This window comes from Vanessa cardui, chromosome Z (genome assembly GCF_905220365.1).
Source record: "Vanessa cardui chromosome Z, ilVanCard2.1, whole genome shotgun sequence".
Lineage (NCBI taxonomy): Eukaryota > Metazoa > Arthropoda > Insecta > Lepidoptera > Nymphalidae > Vanessa > Vanessa cardui.
The window spans coordinates 6,938,394-6,962,641 of record NC_061154.1 but is presented as its reverse complement, the minus strand read 5'-3'; the positions used below and the strand labels follow the sequence as shown (position 1 = coordinate 6,962,641).

At 33.5% G+C, this 24,248-nt stretch overlaps 1 protein-coding gene across 1 annotated transcript in view; it reads left to right on the top strand.

Moving 5' to 3' along the window:
- Positions 1-654: 654 nt before the first annotated feature.
- The window catches only part of LOC124542875 (neuralized-like protein 4), a 29,425-nt gene continuing 5,831 nt past the window's right edge, over positions 655-24,248 (top strand). Inside the window, exons 1-27 of the mRNA XM_047120763.1 lie at positions 655-1,170; positions 1,575-1,676; positions 4,983-5,096; positions 5,209-5,370; positions 6,597-6,726; positions 7,112-7,178; positions 7,301-7,433; positions 7,969-8,124; positions 8,914-9,054; positions 9,432-9,519; positions 10,027-10,129; positions 10,468-10,644; positions 11,079-11,169; positions 11,887-12,004; positions 12,707-12,815; positions 13,283-13,476; positions 14,115-14,288; positions 14,655-14,779; positions 14,883-14,995; positions 15,444-15,576; positions 15,718-15,859; positions 16,515-16,693; positions 16,774-16,861; positions 16,943-17,125; positions 17,568-17,650; positions 22,570-22,722; positions 23,866-24,051. Coding sequence (XP_046976719.1) covers positions 1,018-1,170; positions 1,575-1,676; positions 4,983-5,096; positions 5,209-5,370; positions 6,597-6,726; positions 7,112-7,178; positions 7,301-7,433; positions 7,969-8,124; positions 8,914-9,054; positions 9,432-9,519; positions 10,027-10,129; positions 10,468-10,644; positions 11,079-11,169; positions 11,887-12,004; positions 12,707-12,815; positions 13,283-13,476; positions 14,115-14,288; positions 14,655-14,779; positions 14,883-14,995; positions 15,444-15,576; positions 15,718-15,859; positions 16,515-16,693; positions 16,774-16,861; positions 16,943-17,125; positions 17,568-17,650; positions 22,570-22,722; positions 23,866-24,051 — 3,597 coding nt within the window. The 5' untranslated portion in view covers positions 655-1,017. The remainder of the gene's footprint in view (positions 1,171-1,574; positions 1,677-4,982; positions 5,097-5,208; positions 5,371-6,596; positions 6,727-7,111; positions 7,179-7,300; positions 7,434-7,968; positions 8,125-8,913; positions 9,055-9,431; positions 9,520-10,026; positions 10,130-10,467; positions 10,645-11,078; positions 11,170-11,886; positions 12,005-12,706; positions 12,816-13,282; positions 13,477-14,114; positions 14,289-14,654; positions 14,780-14,882; positions 14,996-15,443; positions 15,577-15,717; positions 15,860-16,514; positions 16,694-16,773; positions 16,862-16,942; positions 17,126-17,567; positions 17,651-22,569; positions 22,723-23,865; positions 24,052-24,248) is intronic.

Genomic DNA, 24,248 nt, shown 5'->3' with positions numbered 1-24,248 from the left:
CATATATAAGAGCCTTAGTCTTTATATATAATTTGATACAAAATATATCCTCGTTTCAATTGCTAGCAAAAAAAAACAAGTTTAAGCACTGAATTTACCAGAATAGAGTTTTCACTTAATTCGGAAAGATGATCCTCAGACCACACTATAGAACCATAAAATAAAGATTAGATTCCTTAAAAAGAGCACATACATTAATCCAGTAATCCACTACCAAATACAAATTATATTATATCCCGAGATTTCGGTATATCCTATTTTTAGCATTCGTACTGATTTGTACTGTGAGACTAATGACTAGGCGAGCGGCTAGGTGAATTGTGACGCGATGAATATACAGGAGTTCGAATGTAGAGGAGCTTTTGGGTGCAAATTTATGTGAAAAATAAAAGAGGATAATATTTTGTTTGAGGATTTGAGAAAAGTGGAATTGAAAAATATTTTGAATTTACTTAGCTACTATCAAAGTTTGAAAAAAAAGTTAATTAAATATCATGTATTACTTTTCAATTTTTTAAATTAGAATTATTATAGTAATAGTAAAAAAAAAAACAATCTACAAGAATATTTCAATTTATTATTACAATATGGCGCTATTTTATGCAAGGAAATTTTGCACGGACACCGGCAACACTGCACCTGACACCTCTCAGTTCCCGTTCTCACCCACTTACTTTACAGTTTAGTGGATCAATACTGTCTATAAAATTTAACGATTTTATTCGTCTTCCTTTTTTTATAAATTCTACTGTGATTATTTCGCGACATTTATTATATTACTTTTTTCAAATCACAATGGTGCATTATTGGAAGTTTAGTTTTTGTTTTCCAATGTCTTTTAAACTCCAACATTTTTCTACTTATTTATTTTAATCAATACAAAATGGGTGCTGACAATTGCATTATTTTAGACGCAATTGGCGTAGTTTTAAAAATGACTGAGCAAGTGTTTAAAATACGCAAATTTGTTGTAATTTATTTTATCCATATGTAGAAAGAATTTTATGTGGAAGTAAAATGAGGTTTCATAGACGATGTGGTGACAGAGTGACTCTTTTACACGACAATACGACGGCTGTTAGAAATTTTGTAGAATTTAATCATGGCTTGATATTAAGTGCGGAACCGATCTTAGATGATGTTATATTTGAAGTGTGCATTGACAGAAAGGTAGGTTAAATTTTATATTTTATAGTCGAGCATATATTTACATTAATCCCAAATATATCGTGTTGTTTTGTTTTTATAAGAATACATTAGATATAGCTTATAATAATGTAAGAATACCTTTCAAGAATTTGTTAAACATTGTTTTACTAATCATACATGCATATACTACCTTAAATTTTATATAATTACTTGTTAACATTGGCTGATCTTGGTTATTAATATAAAACCACAGTAAAAAAATGTTAAAGTAGAGCAATACTAATATATAAAAATATTAGTATTGTTTAGTGATAGTATTACCTAATAATATTTTGTAACTATCTAGTGAATCCTATATTTTGTGTTACATTTTTAAATAATATACATTAAAAGTACTAATTATTTGTACATTATATCTTTTGAAGGTGAATGTGTGGAACGGTAGCCTAGAAATTGGTGTAACAACTCTAGATCCTGAGTATATGGAATTACCTGCAACAGCTACCAAGTTGCGGAATACAGCATGGGTAATAATATTTTTGCACATTTCTCTTTTGCTTGCATAATGTTAATAACTAAATGACAACTAAAGACTTGTGAAAAAGTGAAAACAAAAGTAAAAATAATTTATTGGTCCAAATCCATTTTTAACAACTGTTACCATTTGTAAGCAAGTACTCCTAATTGATTCAGGGTATGTAGCGTTTCTCAAGGGTGATAAGTTGCCTGTTATAGTACATTATTACACATATTAAAGTGTACAAGTGCGTATCTGTGTGTGTCTGTGTATGCAAATGTAGTCTATTGTTTGTAGAACCCAAAAGGCTGGAAAATCCAGTGACAATTGTGAAGGCTCATGCAAAAGTTCAATATTTTTACTGGCTTTTAAGCCACCGGAATCTAAACAAACATACAGACTCCAACTACTGAGAATTGAATATCAAAAAGAAATCAGTTATCCACAAGCACTTTTGAATGTCATGAGTTTATTGTGTTTATAATTAATCCTCATCCTGCTGATTAGTAAAGAAAAACATTATGAATTAATACTTCTAAGTCGAATGAAAATCTTCCATATGTGTAAGTTAGGTTAACTTCTCAAAAATCTTAGGTCGATAGGTCTTTGTCCGGCACTAAGACGTTTACAAGTATTACTATCCTTTTATTTAATAATATTGATGTAATTATTAGAAATACCTTGTGATTTGTTTTAGGTTATGTTGCTATTATTTGGTATTATTATATGAGCAGTATTTTGGCAACAATTAATTTATCTAACACTGTTTGTTGTATAACAAGAAACATTTCTCTTTTTGTTTCACACATAATGTCACATAAAATGATTCCAAAAAAGTAAAGTTGGTATCAGTCAGTTGCTAGTAAGTGAGAGGATAGTCTATCGATAGACTCTTTCGAAAATAGGTATGCATACTAGTCTCCATCTCATTGATATTGACACAAATCTGTCCCATAAATACCCAATGTATCACCAACCATGCAAACTAGGCCGTTGTTCCCTATCCCCTGTTTGCTCGTTGGCTTACTCACCGGAACAAACAAAAGTATTAAGTCATGCTGGTTGGAGGTAGAAATTGTGATGTGGTACCTATCCAGACGGGCATAAAGTACTACCACCAACTAGACTCATTTTGTTAAAAAATATACATATATATTTATTCCATCTATTTATTCTTAGTTTATCGCAATATGTTAAACAAATACACCTTGAATTCATTGTTAATTGTTTTATACAATGTTTGATACATATGCCACTAAGTGGGGCGGGCAATGACGCACTTGCAATCCGTCATGCCAGGTGTTGGCATTTAAATATTACGGCATATGGCATTATTTTTGTTATGATTTGACACAGAATATTAGCCACTACCCCAAAATAAGTTTAATGTTAAGGAATAAGGTTATCTATCTATATATCTATTGGGAACTGAGAAACAAAATCTCTAATAAAAGTAACTTACTTTTGGAAAACAATTATGCCAGATTATAATAAAACAAGGCAGATGAACCGAGCGCAACGAATATTGTGATTCTAGACATAACAATATGTGCATGACAGCGAAACACGTCCGCCGTTGTGTGTAGGTAAATTGCCGGTAATGAAGACATCCCACTTTATTTATTAAATCCTATTATTCTTTACATCAGACATTCTAGACAAAAAATTGTATAGTTTTTATTAGTTTAAACACGTGAATTTAATATGAAACCCGTATTTAAAAACAACTAATTAAGTTTAACCCATTATACATAATTAACAGATAATATAAATGCAAATTTACTTAAAAATAAACTTAATAAAGTTTTGGGTATAAAAAGAGAATAATTGAGATTATATCTGTTATATAAGATATAATGTTTTGGAATTAAACAGAGTACACTAGTTAAATAAATTGAGTATAGAATAAATAAAACCCGATCATCCAGATAAGATGAGCCGAAAATGATGAATTAATTATTTCGTTTGAGATTATAAGGCTTTACAACAGATCTGTATTAATTACTAGCCAATTACTGGCATATGTTTTTGATTGAAATTAACGTTGTTACTACAGTAGACACACAAGAGTTTAGTGGTTAAATTAAAACAAATACGTCTGTCAAACAAATGCTGACTGTCTTTCCAGGTTGAAAAAATGCCCGGGGTCGGAGTCAGTCCCACGCCTTGAATCTAGTATTAACATTCGGTTCAATAACAAACAGCTCACATGAGCGTTAGTGTAGCCGAAACTATAATAACAGTATAAATATTCAACTCTAATTAGACTAACGATTCGCATACCCACGCAAAAATACAAACAAAGACTGCAGTTATAATTATGTCCGTAGGCGGTCGAAGCAAAGTTAAGGGAGGCTCGTTAGAGCCACTTCTCATCAGATTCTAAAAACGAACGTTTAGCCTTTGTCACAACGTATTGCAGTTACCCAAATGAAACTGGAAAAATATTGAAGTATTTTTTGAAAGTTAGATGAATTCATAGATATACAAATTAGTTGGTAAATATACAGTAGAACGAGATCATATTTTGTAGACAATATGATATGCTTTGCAAATAACGTTAAAGTATTATTAGACCATATGGCGAGTCCGGGTCTATACAGTTTTTTACTTAAATCACTAGTATTTTATATTCGTATCTCTATTTTGTAATTTCTTTTTAATTTCATGTTTTTTATACTTCGGATTGTATTTGTTTTGTATCTAGTTACGTCAGCTAAATTCGGAAGACCAAAAAATAAACAAATTCAACTAATTTTAAAATTAAATTTAAGAACTATGGTCTGCTGACTGATACCTTATTTTGGCAATGATGTGGAAGTGTAATTAATATTGTAAATCCAGATTTCCGCATTTCCGTCACGATAATGTCAATCTTCTTTTATTGATCATATCGAAATTTCCATACTAGCGGTCCATGTGTGTGGACTCTGGAACTCTCATAGGTTAATAGGAAATCTGAAATCAACTGGAAATCTCATATGTTAATAGTTTAAGTATAAGTTAATAACTTCGATGTAAACATTGCTTCTGTTTGACTTTAGTATATATTTGCTTGTATGCAACAATGTCGTGTGTGTGTTTTATGAAGTATATCACTTATAAGCTAATAGCAATAACGAAAAGAGATTCAAGAATTTCAGATTCTTCAAAAGATACTTATATTTAACCCTACATATCGATTATACTGTCGATATACATATATTAGGTTTCTATGATTTATGCAATAACATCGCTATTAATTTTACACTGACTGATTCCAATTATATGTCGCCACTATATATAGAAAAACTCATAATTAATTTTGTCCTTTTAGATTATGTCAGGAAACTCAATAGTGAAGGATGGTGTGACCTTAATAAATTCGTATGGGCCGGAGTTGGATACTCTCCAAGAAGGAGATACTCTTGGTGTTATGAGATCTTGTAAGGCAAGTTATATTATTGAAATATTTATATGTTAATAAATGATATAAGTATATGCATATTATACTGTTAATTTTTAATGAAATAAATATTGATGTAATTATTTTTTATTAATAGGGCGAATTGACATTCTACGTTAATGGTAGATGTTTAGGCATAGCAGCGAGAGATCTGCCATCAAGGCTGTTTGCTGTAATTGATTTATATGGACAATGCGTTCAGGTGTCCATAATTCATACAAATGGCATGCGTACTATCATGGAAAATAGTTTGGATCAGGTATGTTATTTTATATATTACATGCAGTAAATGTTAAGTTATATGTTCGCTCGCACTAATATATTATTATACCATGTGACACTCACCTTTTCTTATATTTTTATCAAAATTTAATCTACTTACTTGTTGTTTTATTGATAAAAGAATTATGTCTATCTACACAGAAATGTATTGCAATTTTTAAAGACATTTTGGGTATATACAATTTTCATATAAGTTAGCTTGAAGAGCACTGTTACTGACAATTTTCTCTCTCTGATTTCCTTAAAAATGTGCACATATAACCTTAAGAAATAGACCATGGCTAACACTTTACAGCCTAACTGTAGAAGACAAAAGGAATGAGCAGTTGAATAAAAATCGCGATCATTTTGACTGGAATCTGCAAAAATTTAATAATTATTGTTTATAATAAGCGTGGGCACTGCATATCGACGCCAATTTATTGACAAACTCAAAACTTTATGAATTTCATAATTTCGACGATTTTCTCAGATCGCAATATAAAATATTTATTGAAGTTTTTATTTCTATTGCATGAACGATGTTTGCATTTTCTATTTAATTGAATTAGATTAATCCTTACATAAAAACAATCGTATTAGCGTCTCATTGAAACAGCGTACAGCTTAAATCATTGTTACATTTATAATGTAGTGATTCAGTAACTTTAAAATGTTCGGAAATTCATTTAAAGTTACAAACTACAGTTTGTTGATTCGTCAGGTGTTTGGAAAGTCATGTCGTCGCGTGTTCAATCAAGAGTTTATTTTGGAACAAATTATGCCATGATCGTAATATACCCCATAAAGGTTACCTCCGCGCTAGTTGGGGCCGTAGCATTAAATTGTATAGCCTATACTTATAACATTCAATTTAAATCTCTTCCAACACCAATATAATAATCCATATTGTCTTATATCGGACTAGTATCTCGATTCTTGTAAAAGATTCATGCGTTCATAAATATAAACTCCAATTCTATAGTCTTTATATAAATTATTTCGTGCAGGTCTATAATACACCTGATCGAAATCTATCCACAATAATAAATCGGAGTCAGGTTTTCATCTAGTGTATAATGTTTTTCTTTCTTCTACACTTATCGATAAATATATTTGTAAAGTCTATATTTTAATTAATTGTCGAGAAAGAATCGTAACTCTTATTTATATCTTTGAACTCAGTAGATGTTGTAATCTAATATTATGTTTGTAATCTAATAGATAGAAGAGGACCCTAACAATGACGATACTTTAACATCGAGTGAAGACGCCGTTGTGCCGGAGTCGTCATACCCCAAAGACCATAATGAAGTTTACATCTCGATGCCGACGGATGTGTCTTGTGCTATGGGTGAGTTTTCATGCTGTAGGGTTTTTTAACAACAAGAACAACAATAACAACAGCCTATAAATTTCCCATGCTGGGCCAAGGTCTCCTCTCCTCTCGAGGAGAATGTTTGGAAATATTCGATGGGTTAGTGGAATACACATGTGGCAGAATTTCTATGAAATTAGGTTCCTCACAGGTTTCCAGGCAGGTTTCCTCACGATGTGTCTTCATCGCCGAAGTCGGTGACAAATTAAGCATGTGAAAGGTCAGTGGTGCTTACCTGGGTTTGAACCCGCTAACATCGGTTTAGATACACACGTTCTAACCACTAGGCCATCTCGGTTTATTTTCTTCGTCTTCTAATATTAAGTATAAATATTTTAATATTGACCGTTCTTTATCACAGTTGCTCATGATCGCCTGCGATTCCATCCAAGATGCGGGATATTAGTGAAGCTTTCAGCAAACAACAAGTAAGAACAAAACCCTATATTGTTTTAAACTAAAAATTGAATACAGTATTTTTATTATGATGTTATGTTGAAGGTAAATCAATTTCAATATGAGAACGTGTAAATAATTGTTGATGTTTCAGGTCTGCGGAAAGGGCTCGGCCCTTAGACGACTACAATAATGGGGTTGTGATGACACACCGGCCGCTGTATGATAATGAGCTCTTTGAAATACGTATAGACAGACTCGTAGACAAATGGAGTGGAAGCATAGAGGTAGCATACCATACATACACACATACTTTTTTGTGATATAGGTTGGCGGACGAACATATGGGCCACCTAATGGTAAGTGGTCACCATCACCCATAGACAATGACGCTGTAAGTAATATTAACTATTCCTTACATCGTCAATGTGCCACCAACCTTGGGAACAAAGATGTTATGTCCCTTGTGCCTGTAATTACACTGGCTCACTCACCCTTCAGACCGGAACACAACAATACTGAGTACTGAGTATTTAGCGGTAGAATAACTTTTGAGTGGGTGGTACCTACCCAGACGGGCTTGCACAAAGCCCTACCACCAAGATACTTACATATATTTATATTAATTGAACTCACAATAACTTTTTCCGTCCTCATTGGATGTTAAATATTTCTAGAAATCTTTTTTCAATGAAACGACTCCCAATAAAATATTAATGTTAACAAAATTTTTCTACTATTTCATAAATACTTAAGTAATTTTTCTATAAAATATTGAAATAATAATAATAATGTGTTTTGTACTTATAAACTTGTGACTAGGTTGGCGTAACGACCCACAACCCGGCAACAATAAGATTTCCATCAACCATGACGAACATGGACTCGGGGACAATCATGATGTCCGGTTGCAAGGTGCTGCTCAACGGACATGGAACTTGTATGGAGTATGGCAACTTCAATCTCGACGAATTAAGGGTAACTTTATCCAATACAACAAAACATAGCAACACCAATTTTTTTTCGCTGGAAAAACGCTTTACTCTTTGCCCCCACGTGATGGAAAGTGGAGGGGGGGGGGTGTTGTGTTTCTCCCCGGTTTCCTGGACGCCGAGTGCGCCCATATCTACCGGGTTTACCCACTAAAAAACCAGCGGTACCCTCTCCGTCTTTCGGCGGACGTCACGGGTTTTTACGCATGCTACCGTGACAAGCCACCAACACCAACCTGACCTTGGGGCTAGATATTTACCTTAGGAGGATAATATCTATATCTTCCTTATATTTCTAAAAATGATACATAATTAAATACTATACATACCATATGGTTTGTCGACACAGCTGCAAAAAATATAAATATGAGGTTATAAGCTCAATCTTCAATCGAATGAGCTCTACTCGGACTACGGAATTAGAACTAGTATTATCTGTAATTGTTGTTCAACTAAAAGTCATTGTAGAGAAACGTATAATTGATAGAAATGTTTTTGAAGTAGTTAGTACTTGTGGTGCAAATATACTGTAATCTAGTTTGTACTCACGATGTTTTTCTTCACCGCTGAGAACGAGATGAAATACAGACACAAATAAAGCACATGAATATTCAGCGGTGCTTGCCTGGGTTTGAACCATCATCGGTTATGACCCACGCGTTCTATCTAGGCTCAGTGTGAATGTTGATGATTAATTGAATTATCTTAAAAATAAGCAAATATGTGTAACCATTGCTTGATAATTATTTAAACATATGTATTATTATTGACGCAGGAAGGCGATAGAGTTGGTATGATGAGGAAATCCAACGGCAAGCTGCATTATTTCATAAACGGTATAGATCAAGGCGTTGCAACTGATAAAGTTGAACAGCAAGTGTGGGGTGTCATCGATCTTTATGGAATGACTGTCAAGGTACGATGCAACTTATATTATCTAGTTATAATTCAACATATTAAGAATATATGTTTATTATATTAAAACTATACGTATAATTACATGTCTAAACATATTTTGGAGTTAAATATAGAGTTATTTAATGTTTAAGTTAATTACATATGTAACTTGAGTTTTGGAATATAATAACTACTAAGATTCTTACCGATTCCTTCTTCCTAACTTCTTAATGCTTCTACCGGTAGTGAAAAGTTCTCACGAAAGTCTCGAATAGAATATGTTTTGATTTGTATTGTTTTGGTGCATAAAATAATATTAATAAAAAATAAATAAAAAGTATGAATTAAATTGTAATAGTACGTGTTATCCTAACTAATTTATTTTTGTATTTATAGGTTTCGATCGTAGATCCATGCGAAGATATGGATAGTAATATCAACAACATTCCAACTGTATCAAGTCTTCCGGATCTGCCTGCACCTAGTAAGTATTGATTTTTTTACCTAAATCTATTTATATAACAAGGAACTACAAAAAGTAGTGATATGGGTTTAATTAATATATTTTAGAATTAAGAACTTCATGTTCTAAATTTAAAACACTAATAAATGTATACTAAGACACAAATTAGATGTAGCATCGGAAAATGCAATGGAATGAAATTAAAACCGATTACTGCCGATTTACACAACCAATAGAAATAGCTCCCTATCGCGCCATTCGACGCTATTCGTCGCTATAGATACACGCGTCAGAGAAAGCAAGTGCATGTAAACCGACGCGTCAAATTGACGAATATATTAGGTCATATGATATTACAAGTTATTACGTTTGTGTAAAGATCATATTCGCATGAGAATTAAATATTGATAATTTGGGATAGCGTACTCAATTCGGATGTGATCGGTTTTACGAATTTTGCCGATGCGACATCTAAGTTGCGTCGTACTATATATCTATATGTAAAGTTTGTTAATGTTTTGTTTTAAGGTAGGTTCAGACCGATGATAGATGAAGATAGCCTTTTATTTCATACGCTGCGTGATTCGTATGTTATTATTATTAACGATGGTAAGACTGCTCATAGGCCTAAGTGAGTATACATTTTTAATATTTACTTCATGCTTTGTATCACTTCTTAGATTGTATGTAATCAAAGCTGTGATTACTGAACATAAAATATTATATAATTTTTCTTTTTCAAGTATATTGTTTACAATTATAATAAAAAGTAGATAGAAATAAATCAAAAATATTAATAAAATAAATATGACTTTACTCCTTTGTAATGATTGCAGGTCAAACAATAGGTATTAGTAGTTTGATTAGAATTTGAATTTATGCGACTGACCTGGTTGAAAATTGGCTACCACAAACAATAACTATTACATGTACAAATGAATGCATGTTACATGTGTTTAATTATTTCAGTGCTTTCGAATTCTTCAACAATGGCGTAGTGATGACTAACAGAACGCTGCGTACAAATGAGCTGTTCCAAGTGCGGCTCGATCTCGTGATCCCCAAGTGGGCCGGAAGCATTGAGATAGGAGTCACGCAGCACACTTCAAATGATATACAATTTCCATTCAAAATGAGCAACGCCAAGTAAGTGATACTTATATAATAAACTCATATTATTTGTAACTTTCGTTTAGTATTTAATTTATAATACAACAACAACAGCCTGTAAATTCCCACTGCTGGGCTAAAGGCCTCCTCTCCCTTTGAGGAGAAGGTTTGGAACATATTCCACCACGCTGTTGCAATACGGATTGGTGGTATACACATGTGGCAGAATTTCTATGAAATTTGTCACATGCAGGTTTCCTCAGGATGTTTTCCTTCACCGCTGAGCACGTGATGAATTATAAAGACAAATTAAGCACATGAATCAGCGGTGCTTGCCTGGGTTTGAACCCGAAATCATCGGTTAAGTTGCACGCGTTCTAACCACTGGGCCATCTCAGCTGTTCGGCTTATTAACTATGCATTATTTTTTTGTCTAATAAAGTATTGACTAAGTAATGTTATTATTTTAGATCAGGCACTTGGGTAATGACTGGGGAAGATGTTATAAGAGACGCAACAATAATCATACCTCAGTATGTCAGAAATCTCAACCGGCTAGTGGTAAGTAATAATTAAACATATATACAAACTTAGTTTGGAATATGCTTTTGTTTTTACAATTATAAACTACATAGAAAGTGGTAATACTTTTTATATGAGGGTATATTTGAACACTGTGTTCAAGAGAAAATTTTAACAGTTATTTTCTCAATCCTTACTTATATATTATATGTTTGTATGGATGAATGCATGTTACTCTTTTACGAAACTACCGAATGTATTTAAATGTAACTTTACAATAATAAGGATAATAATAATGATAACCATCCTAACAAGCAACCCCTTAAATAGGCGAAAACTGTGGCCGAAAATTGGTCACTATGGTTATACGGACGGATCTTGCTAAAAGTATAAACTAATCCTTTCATCGTTAACGCTATATTTGTCATAGTTTTGTGCCCATAATGTAATGCAGATTATGAACATTTTCGTTCTGCATTAAAAAAAAAAATCAAAATCAAGATAAACTTTATTCAAGTGGGCTTTTACAAGCACTTTTGAATCGTCAATTAACAACTAAGTGAAGCTACCACCGGTTCTGAAAGTAGATTCAACCTATAAGAACCGGCAATAAACTCAGTAGTTACTCTTTTTCAACATTTAAAAAAAAAAAGTCATGTTAGTTAATACAACTATTTAAATTAATATTAATATATCCTGCCTGGAAGTCAACAGGTAATTGAAGTAGTCAGCTGATTATGTTATTTAATTTGTCAGGAAGGTGACACGGTGGGTGTTATGAGGAAAGATATGGGTATCCTACATTTCTTTGTAAACGGAGTCGATCAGGGACCAGCAGCTTTTAATATACCGGAGCACGTTTTTGGAATCGTGGGTAAGTTTTATATTGCATAATAAGTGTATGTAGCATATTCAAATGGATAGCAACTAATCGATCACTACTGTCGTCCGACATGTTGGTTTTATGAATTCAGTCAGCGCTGATTCTGTCCCAAAAGCATGCACTCAACAAATGAATACACACTGATAGATTATTAAATCTTTATATTTCCATCAGTCGGCTGTGTAACAAAATACATTCCTGTCTTATATTTTTACAATTGATATCTCACCATCGACAACTTATCCAACGATATTCAATTTGTTTTTTTTTTTGTAATAAATGAGGCCGTGTAAAACCATTATCTCTAACATATATCTTCAGGCTTATGATTGACCTATAACGTCAGCAAATCACGCTTCACTCGGTCTATTTTACTTTTTTTTTTAATTCATAGTTAGGAGAGAAATGGGTCACCAGATGGTGTCCATAGACATTGGCATTATAGGTAATGTAAACTGTTCCTTACATTACAGTGACACCAAAATTGGGAGCTAAGATGTTACGTCTCTTGTGCCTACAGTTATTCTAGTTTATTCTCACTTCGAACCGGAAACTAACTCAAAGTATTGTATTTTGTCAGTAGTTTATCTGACGAGTGGATGGCAACTACCCAGACGAGCTTCCATCAAACCCTACTCCAAAGTTAAACTTTGGATAATGTTTTACGATGAAGTAATGTAAAACTGTTTGTAGATTTATACGGTCGAGTAGCGCAGGCGACTATCGTCGACTCGTACTCTCCACCTCCGGCTTATTCTCCCGAGTCACCGCTTTCGACAGAATCCAATGCAACTATCTATCCGTAAGCTTGTTTATTTTATTTAAATTATTATATAATTTTGATACAAGAGTCTGTCTATACAACAACAACAACAACAACAGCCTGTAAATTCCCACTGCTGGGCTAAAGGCCTCCTCTCCCTTTGAGGAGAAGGTTTGGAACATATTCCACCACGCTGTTCCAATGCGGGTTGGTGGAATACACATGTGGCAGAATTTCTATGAGATTTGTCACATGCAGGTTTCCTCACGATGTTTTCCTTCACCGCTGAGCACGAGATGAATTATAAGGACAAATTAAGCACATGAAACAGCGGTGCTTGCCTAGGTTTGTACCCGCAATCATCGGTTAAGATGCACGCGTTCTAACCACTGGGCCATCTCGACTTCGTCTGTCTATAAAAGTATGTATTTTGAAAAGAGTGTGGTTATCTACATTAACAGTATAAAATAGTCTAATGTTAAATTATATGTTTTGAATTTATACAGGGAGATGTGCTTCCATCGCGTGCACGGTCGCAATGCGAGACTTAGTCGCACTCGTCTGATCGCGTCGAGAGCGGCGGTCTATTCTGAGTTTAACGACGCAGTACTCTTTAGTTCAAGGCCTTTACGAGAGTGTGATATGTTCGAGCTGAGGATAGACTCCATGGTTGACTGCTGGATCGGCAGCTTAGAGATAGGTAAGCAGTTCGCACATATTAGCTTTTAAAATGTTTACGTCATTTATAGTAGCGGCACGCTATGATGGCCGTTTTGACGCTTGCCCGCTCATGAAGTTTCGTATTTAATAAATAATTACATCAAAGGAGCAAATTGTTGTTCTTTATTGTCAATAGTGACATGCGGTTAGTCATAAAATTTATCGAATGTGATTATGTTTATAATCATACATATATGTAAATATATCATATACATGATTATTATATTATGTGATATAGTGTTTTTGGTTTCATTTTTGTATCAATTTATTTCTTGTATGTAATGTGTTTATAAAGTTATTCATTCTAATTCCAATTTTTGATTTAAATTGATTTCGTTCGAATATATTACTTAAACTTATTTTTTTATTATTATTATTAAACCTTTTTAATCAGATACTCCTTGCAACAAAAACTTGAATAAAATTTCTTGCAAAAAAACAAAGATTTTAATATACTATGTATATCGATAATAAATTTACATTTCACATCACTTTTTTAATGTGTCAAAACGGCCATCGTATCTTGCCGCTAGTATAAAAATACCTCTGTGTGTTAGACACTCTGTATTAAGGTTTAAATACAAGTGAACTGTTGATAAAATATAAAGTGACTTCTAGGTGTAACAGCTATTCGTCCAGACGATCTTGAAGCGAACGGCTTAGCTGGCACGGCGACGGACCTCAACTGGGACACTTATATATTGAGTGGGGCGGCCATGATGAAGGACGGAGAGTGTGTGAGGAGCGGATATCCGTTAGATCTTGACACGCTTACTGTGGGAAGTCGAGTGGGTAAGACAAATATATCATAGTACTTAATTTTCATTATGATTATTAAGTATGAAGACATGAGCTGGAGTTCAGTGTTATAACTAAAATCTATATGGAATAAATATATGTATACTTCATACCAAATGTGACAAAAAAAGCCAAATAAACATTTGACTGTAAAATTGACGTGGTATCATGGTTGAAGGTTTAAATATAACCTGTGTTATTCGCTATGGATTTGCGAGGAAATAGCGTTTTGTAAGTCCACGAAACTGTTATTGGGATTTTAGAAGTAAAGTAAATAATAAGGAAAAGAAAGCTTTATAGCTGTATGTTTTTTCATTTCAATGTACAAAAAATATATTTTATTCCAAAAATGTTCAACAGGTATGATGTGGCACGCAGATCGAAGTCTCCACTATTATTTAGACGGTATGGACATGGGCAAGGCTTGGTACGTCCCACATCTTAACATTTACGCCGTTGTAGATCTCTATGGTCAGTGTACACAGGTATGTATTGACTTTATTTCTTATTTGACAAAGATTTATGGATGTGAAAATATTTTAATTAAATATAAAATGTAAATTTATTAAATACAATTTCTATTTCTAGGTCACAATTCTTCAGAATGAGGAAAGAGCGTTCAATTATAATGGTTGTACGAACTCTGATAATTCATTACTCAGTCACTCGAGAGCGCTGGCAACCCCACCTCCGCCTTACTGGTACGTGAGATCATTTCGGCCAAATTTGTAACGATATCATTATTAATATTTAAATTACGTTACTTGGTAGGTATAGTACGACACAACTTAGATGTCGCATCGGCAAAATTCGTAAAACCGATCACATCCGAATTAAGTACGCCATCCCTAATTATCAATATTTATTTCTCATGCGAATATGGTCTTTGTACAAATGTAATAACTTGTAATATCATATGACCTAATATATCCGTCAATTTGACGCGTCGATTTACATGCACTTGCTTTCTCTGACGCATGAATCTATAGCGACGAATAGCGTCGAATGGCGCGATAGGAAGCTATTTCTATTGGTTGTGTAAATCGACAGTAATCGGTTTTATTTTCATTCCAATGCATTTTCCGATGCTACATCTAATTTGTGTCGTACTATAACTGTTATGAAAAACACTTATTTCTATTATGACAGGAGTTTTTCTGAATATTGCGGCGATAATATTTGCCTAACACACGATTGTTCCTTGGCAAGAAGACTCACATCAGATCCCATGACCGCTTTGGTATTCAGTTCGGCTCATCTCGCTGTTGGAGAGATATTTGAGGTAAGATTTACAATTATAGACTTTGTAATTACTCGCCGATAGATGGCACTGCATCACCCCAGTACTACTACACTACTACACAATATTATATAGTACGAGGAAAGTTTAGTTTTGTAGATAAATTCTATAATATTGTTTCAGATTAAAATAGTAGAATGTAAGTTTGGATTTGCGGGCAGTTTTCGTATGGGTGTGACGGATATAAACATCTTGAATGCGCACGTGAATCGCAGTCTGCCCCCCTCAGTCGGCTGCCTGCCACATTTTACTGCATATATAGACGGTTAGTGTATTTTACGTTTCGCATAATATACATATATAAACATTGTGGGATTTTGATAGTGAATCGATATGTCACTTTTATGTATGTAACAAGCACCCACTTATCATCAAATACTTAACTTGGTGGTAGGGCTTTGTGCAAGCCCGCTTGGGTAGGTACCACCCACTCATGAGTTATTCTACCGCCAAAAAAAACAGTACTCAGTATTGTTGTTTTCCGGTTTGAAGGGTGAGTGAGCCAGTGTAACTACAGGCACAAGGGACATAACATCTTAGTGCCCAAGGTTGGTGGCACATTGACGATGTAAGGAATAGTTAATATTTACAGCGTCATTGACTACGGGTGGTGGTGACCACTTACCATCAAGTGGCCCATATGCTCGTCCGCCAACCTATACCATAAAAAAAAATACTTGGTATAGAATATAACATCTTAGTACCCCATGTTGGTAACATTTCCTGAAACGCCAATGCCTATGGGCCGGTGTTGTGCACTTGCCATAAAGAGCTCAGTTTTTCAAACATTATTGATTGGACATAAAAATCATTAAACGTTTGGTTTATATGTTCTAAACCCTTTAAGCCGCAGTCGTCAGTGAAATGCGGTAAATATTTTAGATTTTTGTCCTTTAATATCTTTATTTTTTTCATAATAGGTAAATATATGCGTTATTCGAAGCCGAGTTCCCGCCAGCAAGATCTGAAAGTTGTGGTTCCATCGTTCGAATGGCTTCGAGCGGGCGACCGAGTCGGTTTGAAGAAAACTGTAGACAATCGAGTACTCGTCTACTACAACTGCGAGTTACTCGACACTGCTTTCGAACGCGTTCCTGATGTAAGTTTTACACCATTATTTTTCACTAACAGATTTTCGTTCTTCTTAACAGAGAATATGGTCTTATTTTCTATACGCAGAAAGTTTACGTGGTTATGGAGATTTATGGATCAGTTAACAAGATTCAGGCGGTCACAAGAAACCCAGTCACTGTATTACCACAGACGAGTAAGCATAAATAACTTTACAAAAATAATTGTTACCGCGTTGGTGAAGTTAATACATTAATGAAATTAATTAAAATTTCAGTTCCCAACGACTCGGGACAGTCGAAAGATTCAGAGGAGATATGTGAAACTCAAGTAAGCGAAACCGTGGAAATGAGTTCATCAACCGCCACGCTAGTTTCTGTTGAGCCGCGGCGCAGACGAGCCGCCCTGCCCTACACTTTCCACTACGTGCATGGCAAGAACATCAAGCTATGTAGTTCAGGTACAATTAAATAACATATACATATACAATTATATAATTAAGTGAAATTAAAGTACAGAGTCGTTTTTATATATACTCAATACATGAATAATTATAGATTTTATTTCAATACACGCATTTAATAACTCTTTCTAATTTTATATTGTGCGGTACAATTAATTACATTTACTGTTCGTTGCTTTTTAATGAATGGATGTAATGAATGAAATGAATGAAAAATGCTCCTAAACATTATTACGTTCATATTGTCAATAATAGAATAATATGCATAAACTTGTAACCGACTAACTGAACTAGTAATCATTTCGTGAGAAGAGATCCCGAAATACGATTATTACTTGTAGGTCTTCATTCAAATACCACGCTATTATTAACAGTGTTGAATATATGCTTACTTTTTATCATTTTCTTTGTCGTATTTAATTGTATATATGTTTCCTAGACACCGTGGCAATGCGTACGTCTGGGTATCAAGACGCGGTCGCTATCGTCAGTCAACCTTTAAGACGAGGACACAGATTTCGGGTACGTAACGTTAATATTACCGTTTAGATTTAATATGTCTTCATGATAACCTCATTGTAAACGTGAATAATTAATGTGGTATTAAAAAAAAAAAAACAAACAACAGCCTGTAAATTCCCACTGCTGGGCTAAAGGCCTCCTCTCCCTTTTGAGGAGAAGGTTTGGAACATATTCCACCACGCTGTTCCAATTCGGGTTGGTGGAATACACATGTGGCAGAATTTCTATGAAATTTGTTATCATTAAAGACAAATTATGCACATGAATCAACGTTGTTTGCCAGGGTTTGAACCCGCAATCATCGGTTAAAATGCACGCGTTCTAACCACTGGGCCATCTCGACTCTGGGTATTCATTTTATACAAATTAACTTTTTCATTGCTGAATAATGAAAAGGGCACGATTGCGATCAAAACTAATATCCCTGAATGTAGATTAAAAGGACACATTAATTATTCACGTTTATCTTTGCATATAGTGCGTTGCCTTGTCTGAATATATTATAATATGCAAGCGTATGTAATTACATAGTTATACAAATAAAAAAACCAATAGCGAATTATATATAAATATGTAGCCACTTGTTGTTCTACGCCTGTAATTAGCGAAATGATGTTTCACTTATTTTATTTTTTTAAGTTTGCTTAGCATATAATAATAATAGTCAGATTCTAAGGTTATTAATTATATGCTAATTTGAAAATTTATTGAAAAAATAATGTATGTATTAATGTATAGAAAAATAATGAATGTTGGTTCATAATCGATTTTTGTGCCTTGCGACTGTTATTTATCACATACTTTTCGTTACTTGCATTTATTTAAATGTGTAAAATTTTAAAATTGTTTTCTATGTTGTCTTATTTATATCTGTATTAAATTATATAGAAAGCGTCTGTAACCCACTGCTGGGGTTACAGTATCCTCCCCATTAAGGAGTAGGTCAGGAGCATACTGCACCATGCTGCTCCTATGCGGGTTGGTAAATTTACATGTGACTGAATTTGCTTGAAAATAGACACAAATAGGCTTCCTCACAATGTTTTCCTTCAACGATGAACTCGTCATGAATTACAAACACAAATTAAGTACATATATGATAATGCAGTGGCGCTTGCCTGGGTTTGAACTCGCAATTATCATTAATGTAACCACTGGGCCATCTCGTCTTTATCGAACTAAATCAAATGACCATGATATTGGTAACTGAATACACACACGTATTTATTTTTTCCAGTTAGCATATGATTACAAAAAAATGGCAACGTCAGAGCTGGCGAATATGTGATATAGTAAAATATAGTCTTTATGTGATTTTTTATAAGTTCCGTGCTATTTTCTAACTTGTGCTGAAGTGTCTTTATTAATCGTCGTGCTTTGCCAAATACAAACATAAACTTGCAATGCGAATGCTATAATTTTGTTTTCTTAACTGTGACCTCATTTCACATCAAACGATGCTTGCGATTGTGTCTTAAAAATAAGGTTTTATTTGATAGTTATTTTAATTTAAATCACACTCACACCAAACGTGAACTTAAGTAAAAGTAAAAATATTTTAAATATAAGCAGAAGATTATATTTTACTAATTACATTAAATTTTAATTATATTTAATTAATTGATATGCTGTGCGTATTTTCATGCTAATTAGTGATAGTATTCTGGTTAAAAATAAGCAATGGTCCTGTTATTAGCAAAATATTTCTTTTTATATAGTTTTTTTTGTTAATTGAACTTGTGACGTTTGCCGCCATCGGGCTCCGAGTGTCAAATGTGATTTTATTCACTATTTTATTAAAACAAAAACAAAATAATTGTACTAAAAGCAAGTAATAAATAATTAGTAATAAATAGTAAGATTAAAATAGTTTGAAATCATATTATAATTCACTAATCAGCATGAATTGTTAATCGATTATGTTAAATAGAATCACATCGAAGTTCTATTCGTTAAATAATTGATATATATTTTATATCATACAAAAAATATGTTTTCACAAACGATATTTTACTCACTTTGGAATATTTTTATGTATGAAATATATATTTTTAGAGAGACGTCTCTAGCTTTCTTATATTCGTTTTCGTTATTTAATTGGAGAAAGTTTTGGGCCTGAGTTTGTCCTCTTGTATGAACATACTTAAAAAGTTATTAGCAACAAAAATTGGTTGTTGTTTTCTGCTGTAATCGCAGGCGTTTAAGTTACCTAAAAATCTATGGGCAAAAGAAAAGAAACAAATGAATGTCATTCAGCTTCTGTACTATTAGTATTTTACTAATATTATTTACACATCGCATCGCAAATAAAACTTATTAATAATGAATATAAACATGATATGATATAAACATTGTTTATACATGGTGTCATTTCTCTTTGAATTATTATATATGATTATTTCGTTAAAACACAACGAAAACGAATATAAAAAAAAATATTTAACAAATAATATAACAAAGTTTACCAAAATTGTTTATGAAGTAAAAAAATATGTGACTACCTATTTAACATAATGTTATTCGTATTGAATTTGGTGCCTCGCAAAGTATCTATTTCTTTTTATCTTTTATGAAATAAAAGATAAAATTGACTCACTTTGTAGAAGAGCTTTGTGCAAACCTGGGTAGGCACTGCCATTCATCAGATATTTCAAACAACAATTGTCAGTTATTATTGTGTTCCGGTTTGAGGTTGAGTGAGCTATTGTAACTATAGGCACAAGAGACGCAACATTTCAGCTCCCAAGGTCAAATAATATATCTGTGATCTGTGTGTATTTTAAGTCTCATAATAAAGTTATATAGTCTGGAACCTAATACAGATAATTGATTGAACGAAAACATAACTGCTGACTTTCCAAAGAAAGTCATAGTTGCAACACAGATTACGAATTAGCATAACATTGCAATGCGAATGTAATATGATGTGTATTGCATTGCGAATGTAATATTATGTGTATGGCATTGCGAATGTAATATTTTGTGTATTGCAATGCGAATGTCATATATTGTGTATTGCATTGCGAATGTCATATATTGTGTATTGCATTGCGAATGTAATTTATTGTGTTTTGCATTGCGAATGTCATATATTGTGTATTGCAATGCGAATGTCATATATTGTGTATTGCAATGCGAATGTAATATATTATGTATTGCATTGCGAATGTAATATATTATGTATTGCATTGCGAAGATTATATATTGTGTAACTTGTTGTTATAGTGTATTTTTAACATGTATATTGCAAAAGTATTTTTTAAGCATAATTAAATACTTATATTAAATGATGCTCATATATTGCTTATTTTTTTGCCAAAAACAAATATAAAAGAAACATATGTATATTTAACGTAATTATAATTGTAGACCTCAAAATGTAATTCTTTAGCTCAGCGAACTATGTATTTTAATATTGTTTGTATATTATTTAAATCGTTTGTTGAGCATTTCAGTAACATTGGACCGTTACGCTCGCGCTGTGTCTGTGTGGGCGAAGTATGTTTTCATTTTATTTTATAAATTATAATATTGATAATTATATTATAACATTGCTGCTATCTTATTACACTGGCAAAATTAAGTTTAATCGTGTCACACGAACTACGAACTACTTTATGAAAAACGAATTATTTGTAAAGTAGAGCGCTATAAATAAAAATAAGCTTTCATATTGGATGCAAGTGCTAAAAGAACAGGGGTTATATTTCCATAATGTTTATACTTCACTTGCAATACAGCAAGTACCCGTTGAGAATAATTATATTCTGAATTACTAAAATAAGATGAAAAGGTTAGTTTAAACTATGGCCCGTAGATTCCAAGTCACTAGACGTTACCCTTTTTTCCAATCTACTAAAATTTTACACGTTTTACACATTTAATAAATACTCCAATTTTAATCTTGATAAGCCAAAAGAAACTAAATTATTACGTTATTTTAAAATCAGATTTGTCAATTCCGATTTCGTATTTTAAAAGTAATTTGCCATATATATAATATTAAACTTAAAGATCGGTAGGTAGTATGCTTTCACGACATTTTCGCTCAAGTACAATACAACAACAACAACAACAGCCTGTAAATTCCCACTGCTGGGCTAAAGGCCTCCTCTCCCTTTGAGGAGAAGGTTTGGAACATATTTCAAGTACAATGATTAATTACAATCTGTACAATTTAAATTATTAGAAAACTTGCTGTGGGCTATGTACAAGCCCATCTGGGTAGATACCAGCTTATCCATCTGAATACCAACCCACCCTGTTCGGCGGTAGAAAAACTAAAACGTAGTTTTATGGCTGTTGTTAGATTGTGTTCCGGTTTGAAGGTTGAGTGAGCCAGTGTAACAACATTCACAAAACATCTTAGTCCACAAGGTTGTTGGCGCATAGACGTGAATATTAAATATTTCTACCAGCGCCTATGTCTGGGACGATGGTGACCATTTACCACCAGGTCGGACATCTGCCAGTTCTATCTATTACTATGATATATAAGTACGCAATGATAAAAATGTATGTGATTTGATCAGAAGAAAACTGAGACTGATTCGGTAATAACTGTCTGTCTGTCTGTTCGTAACTCACTCATGTCAAGCGAAGGTAGGGAACTGAAATATGGAAATTCTGGTACGGTAAAATAATTAAAGTCAGTATCACATTCTTTATTCCGTTCGTGTCCTGCGGTGAGTATCGAGTTTATTGTAATTTAATAAAGAATTCGTGTGGCATGAGCGCTGTTTCCCAGTGATAATTGATAATTAGTAATAAAATTAAGTCGCTTTTGCATAAGTTTTGACGATTGCGAATTTGTCGTCTTCGGCTATAGCGATTTTGAATAATACAATTATACAACATAGTTTTAAGTGCAACTGAAGGAGTAAAGGCAGATGTAGTAAATACCTTATTATATTTAACAGTTTCGAGTGGATAAAATAGACGACAGCTGGGATGGCAGTCTTTCTATCGGCGGGGTGCCGTGCTTGCCCATTGACGGCGTGCCGGAGTGTGCCATGCGGCTCGACCCGCCAGCCTGGATAATATCGAGTGATTTGCAGTTCAACGGCACAAACGTAAGTCAAATATACTAGAATATAAATAGACTTGAATCATTTCTAATCTAATTTATATCATCACTTCATAAAATAAAACAAATTCCCTCGACTGCGTCTTTCTGTTTGTATGTTGTATCAAACTCCAAAACTACTGAACGGATTTTCATGCGGTCTTCAATGATAGATACGAGTGATTTGGGAGGAAGGTTTAAGTATATAAAGTATTAAGGTTTTTGTGTTAATACGTTGAAATAGAACGACGATTGATAAACATGTTGGAAAACACAAACTGACACGGACTTTTCATTTCATTAATAAAGACTTTTCAATATATTTAACAAAACAATTGAGCTGAGATGGCCCAGTGCTTGGTTAGAACGTATAGTGCATCTTAACCGATGATTGCGGGCTCAAACCCAGGCAAGCACCACTATATATGTATATGTGCTTAATTTGTATTTATAATTCATCTCATGCTCGGCGGTGAAGGAAAACATCGTTAGGAAACCTGCATGTGTCTACTTTCATCGATATTCTGCCACATGTCCATTTCACCAACCTGCATTTGAACAGCGTGGTGGAATATGTTCCAAACCCTCTCCTTAATGGAAGAGGAGGCCTTAGCCCAGCAGTGGGAAATTTACAGGCTGTTACTTTACTTTTTTTTTACTCCAACAAAACAACAAAAGTATATAAAAAAAACCTTATGTCCACTCGTGCGAAGCCGAAACGGGCCGCTCGTAATAGTTATAATTATTTACTTATAGTAGGACACAAATTAGATGTAGCATCGGAAAATGCAATGGAATGAAAATCAAACCGATTACTGCCGATTTACACAACCAATAGAAATAGCTCCCTATCACGCCATTCGACGCTATTCGTCGCTATAGATTCGCGCGTCAGAGAAAGCAAGTGCATGTAAATCGACGCGTCAAATTGACGAATATATTAGGTCATATGATATTACAAGTTGTGATTACGTTTGTGCAAAGATCATATACACATGAGAAATAAATATTGATAATTTGGTATAGCGTACTCAATTCGGATGTGATCGGTTTTACGAATTTTGCCGATGCTACATCTAAGTTGTGTCGTACTTTAGCTTATTTACTCTTTACAAAAGAAAAGTATCAGAAGTCATAATAAATTTTACAGTTAATCACACACGCCGCGGCCGAATTGGAAGAAGTGTCGGAGCAATCGGTGCTGACTTTACATTTTAGATTCAACAGCGAGTTGGTTGTCGACATCGATGGTAACGTTGTTGGCATCATCGGTGCGGTTCCCCGGAGCTACAGCCACGTATATCCCCTGGTAGACCTGTATGGAAGAGTTTCCCAAGTAAGTTATTATTTATAAGTAGACATAAATTAGACAACATTGTTATTACATAGTATAAAACAAATTCGTTTACAGCTGTCTGTCCCTATGTATGCTTATATCTCTAAAATTACGCAACGGATTTTGATGCGTTTTTTTTAATAGATAGACTGATTGACGACGAGAGGAATGTTTTTGTAGACAACACATGGATATTA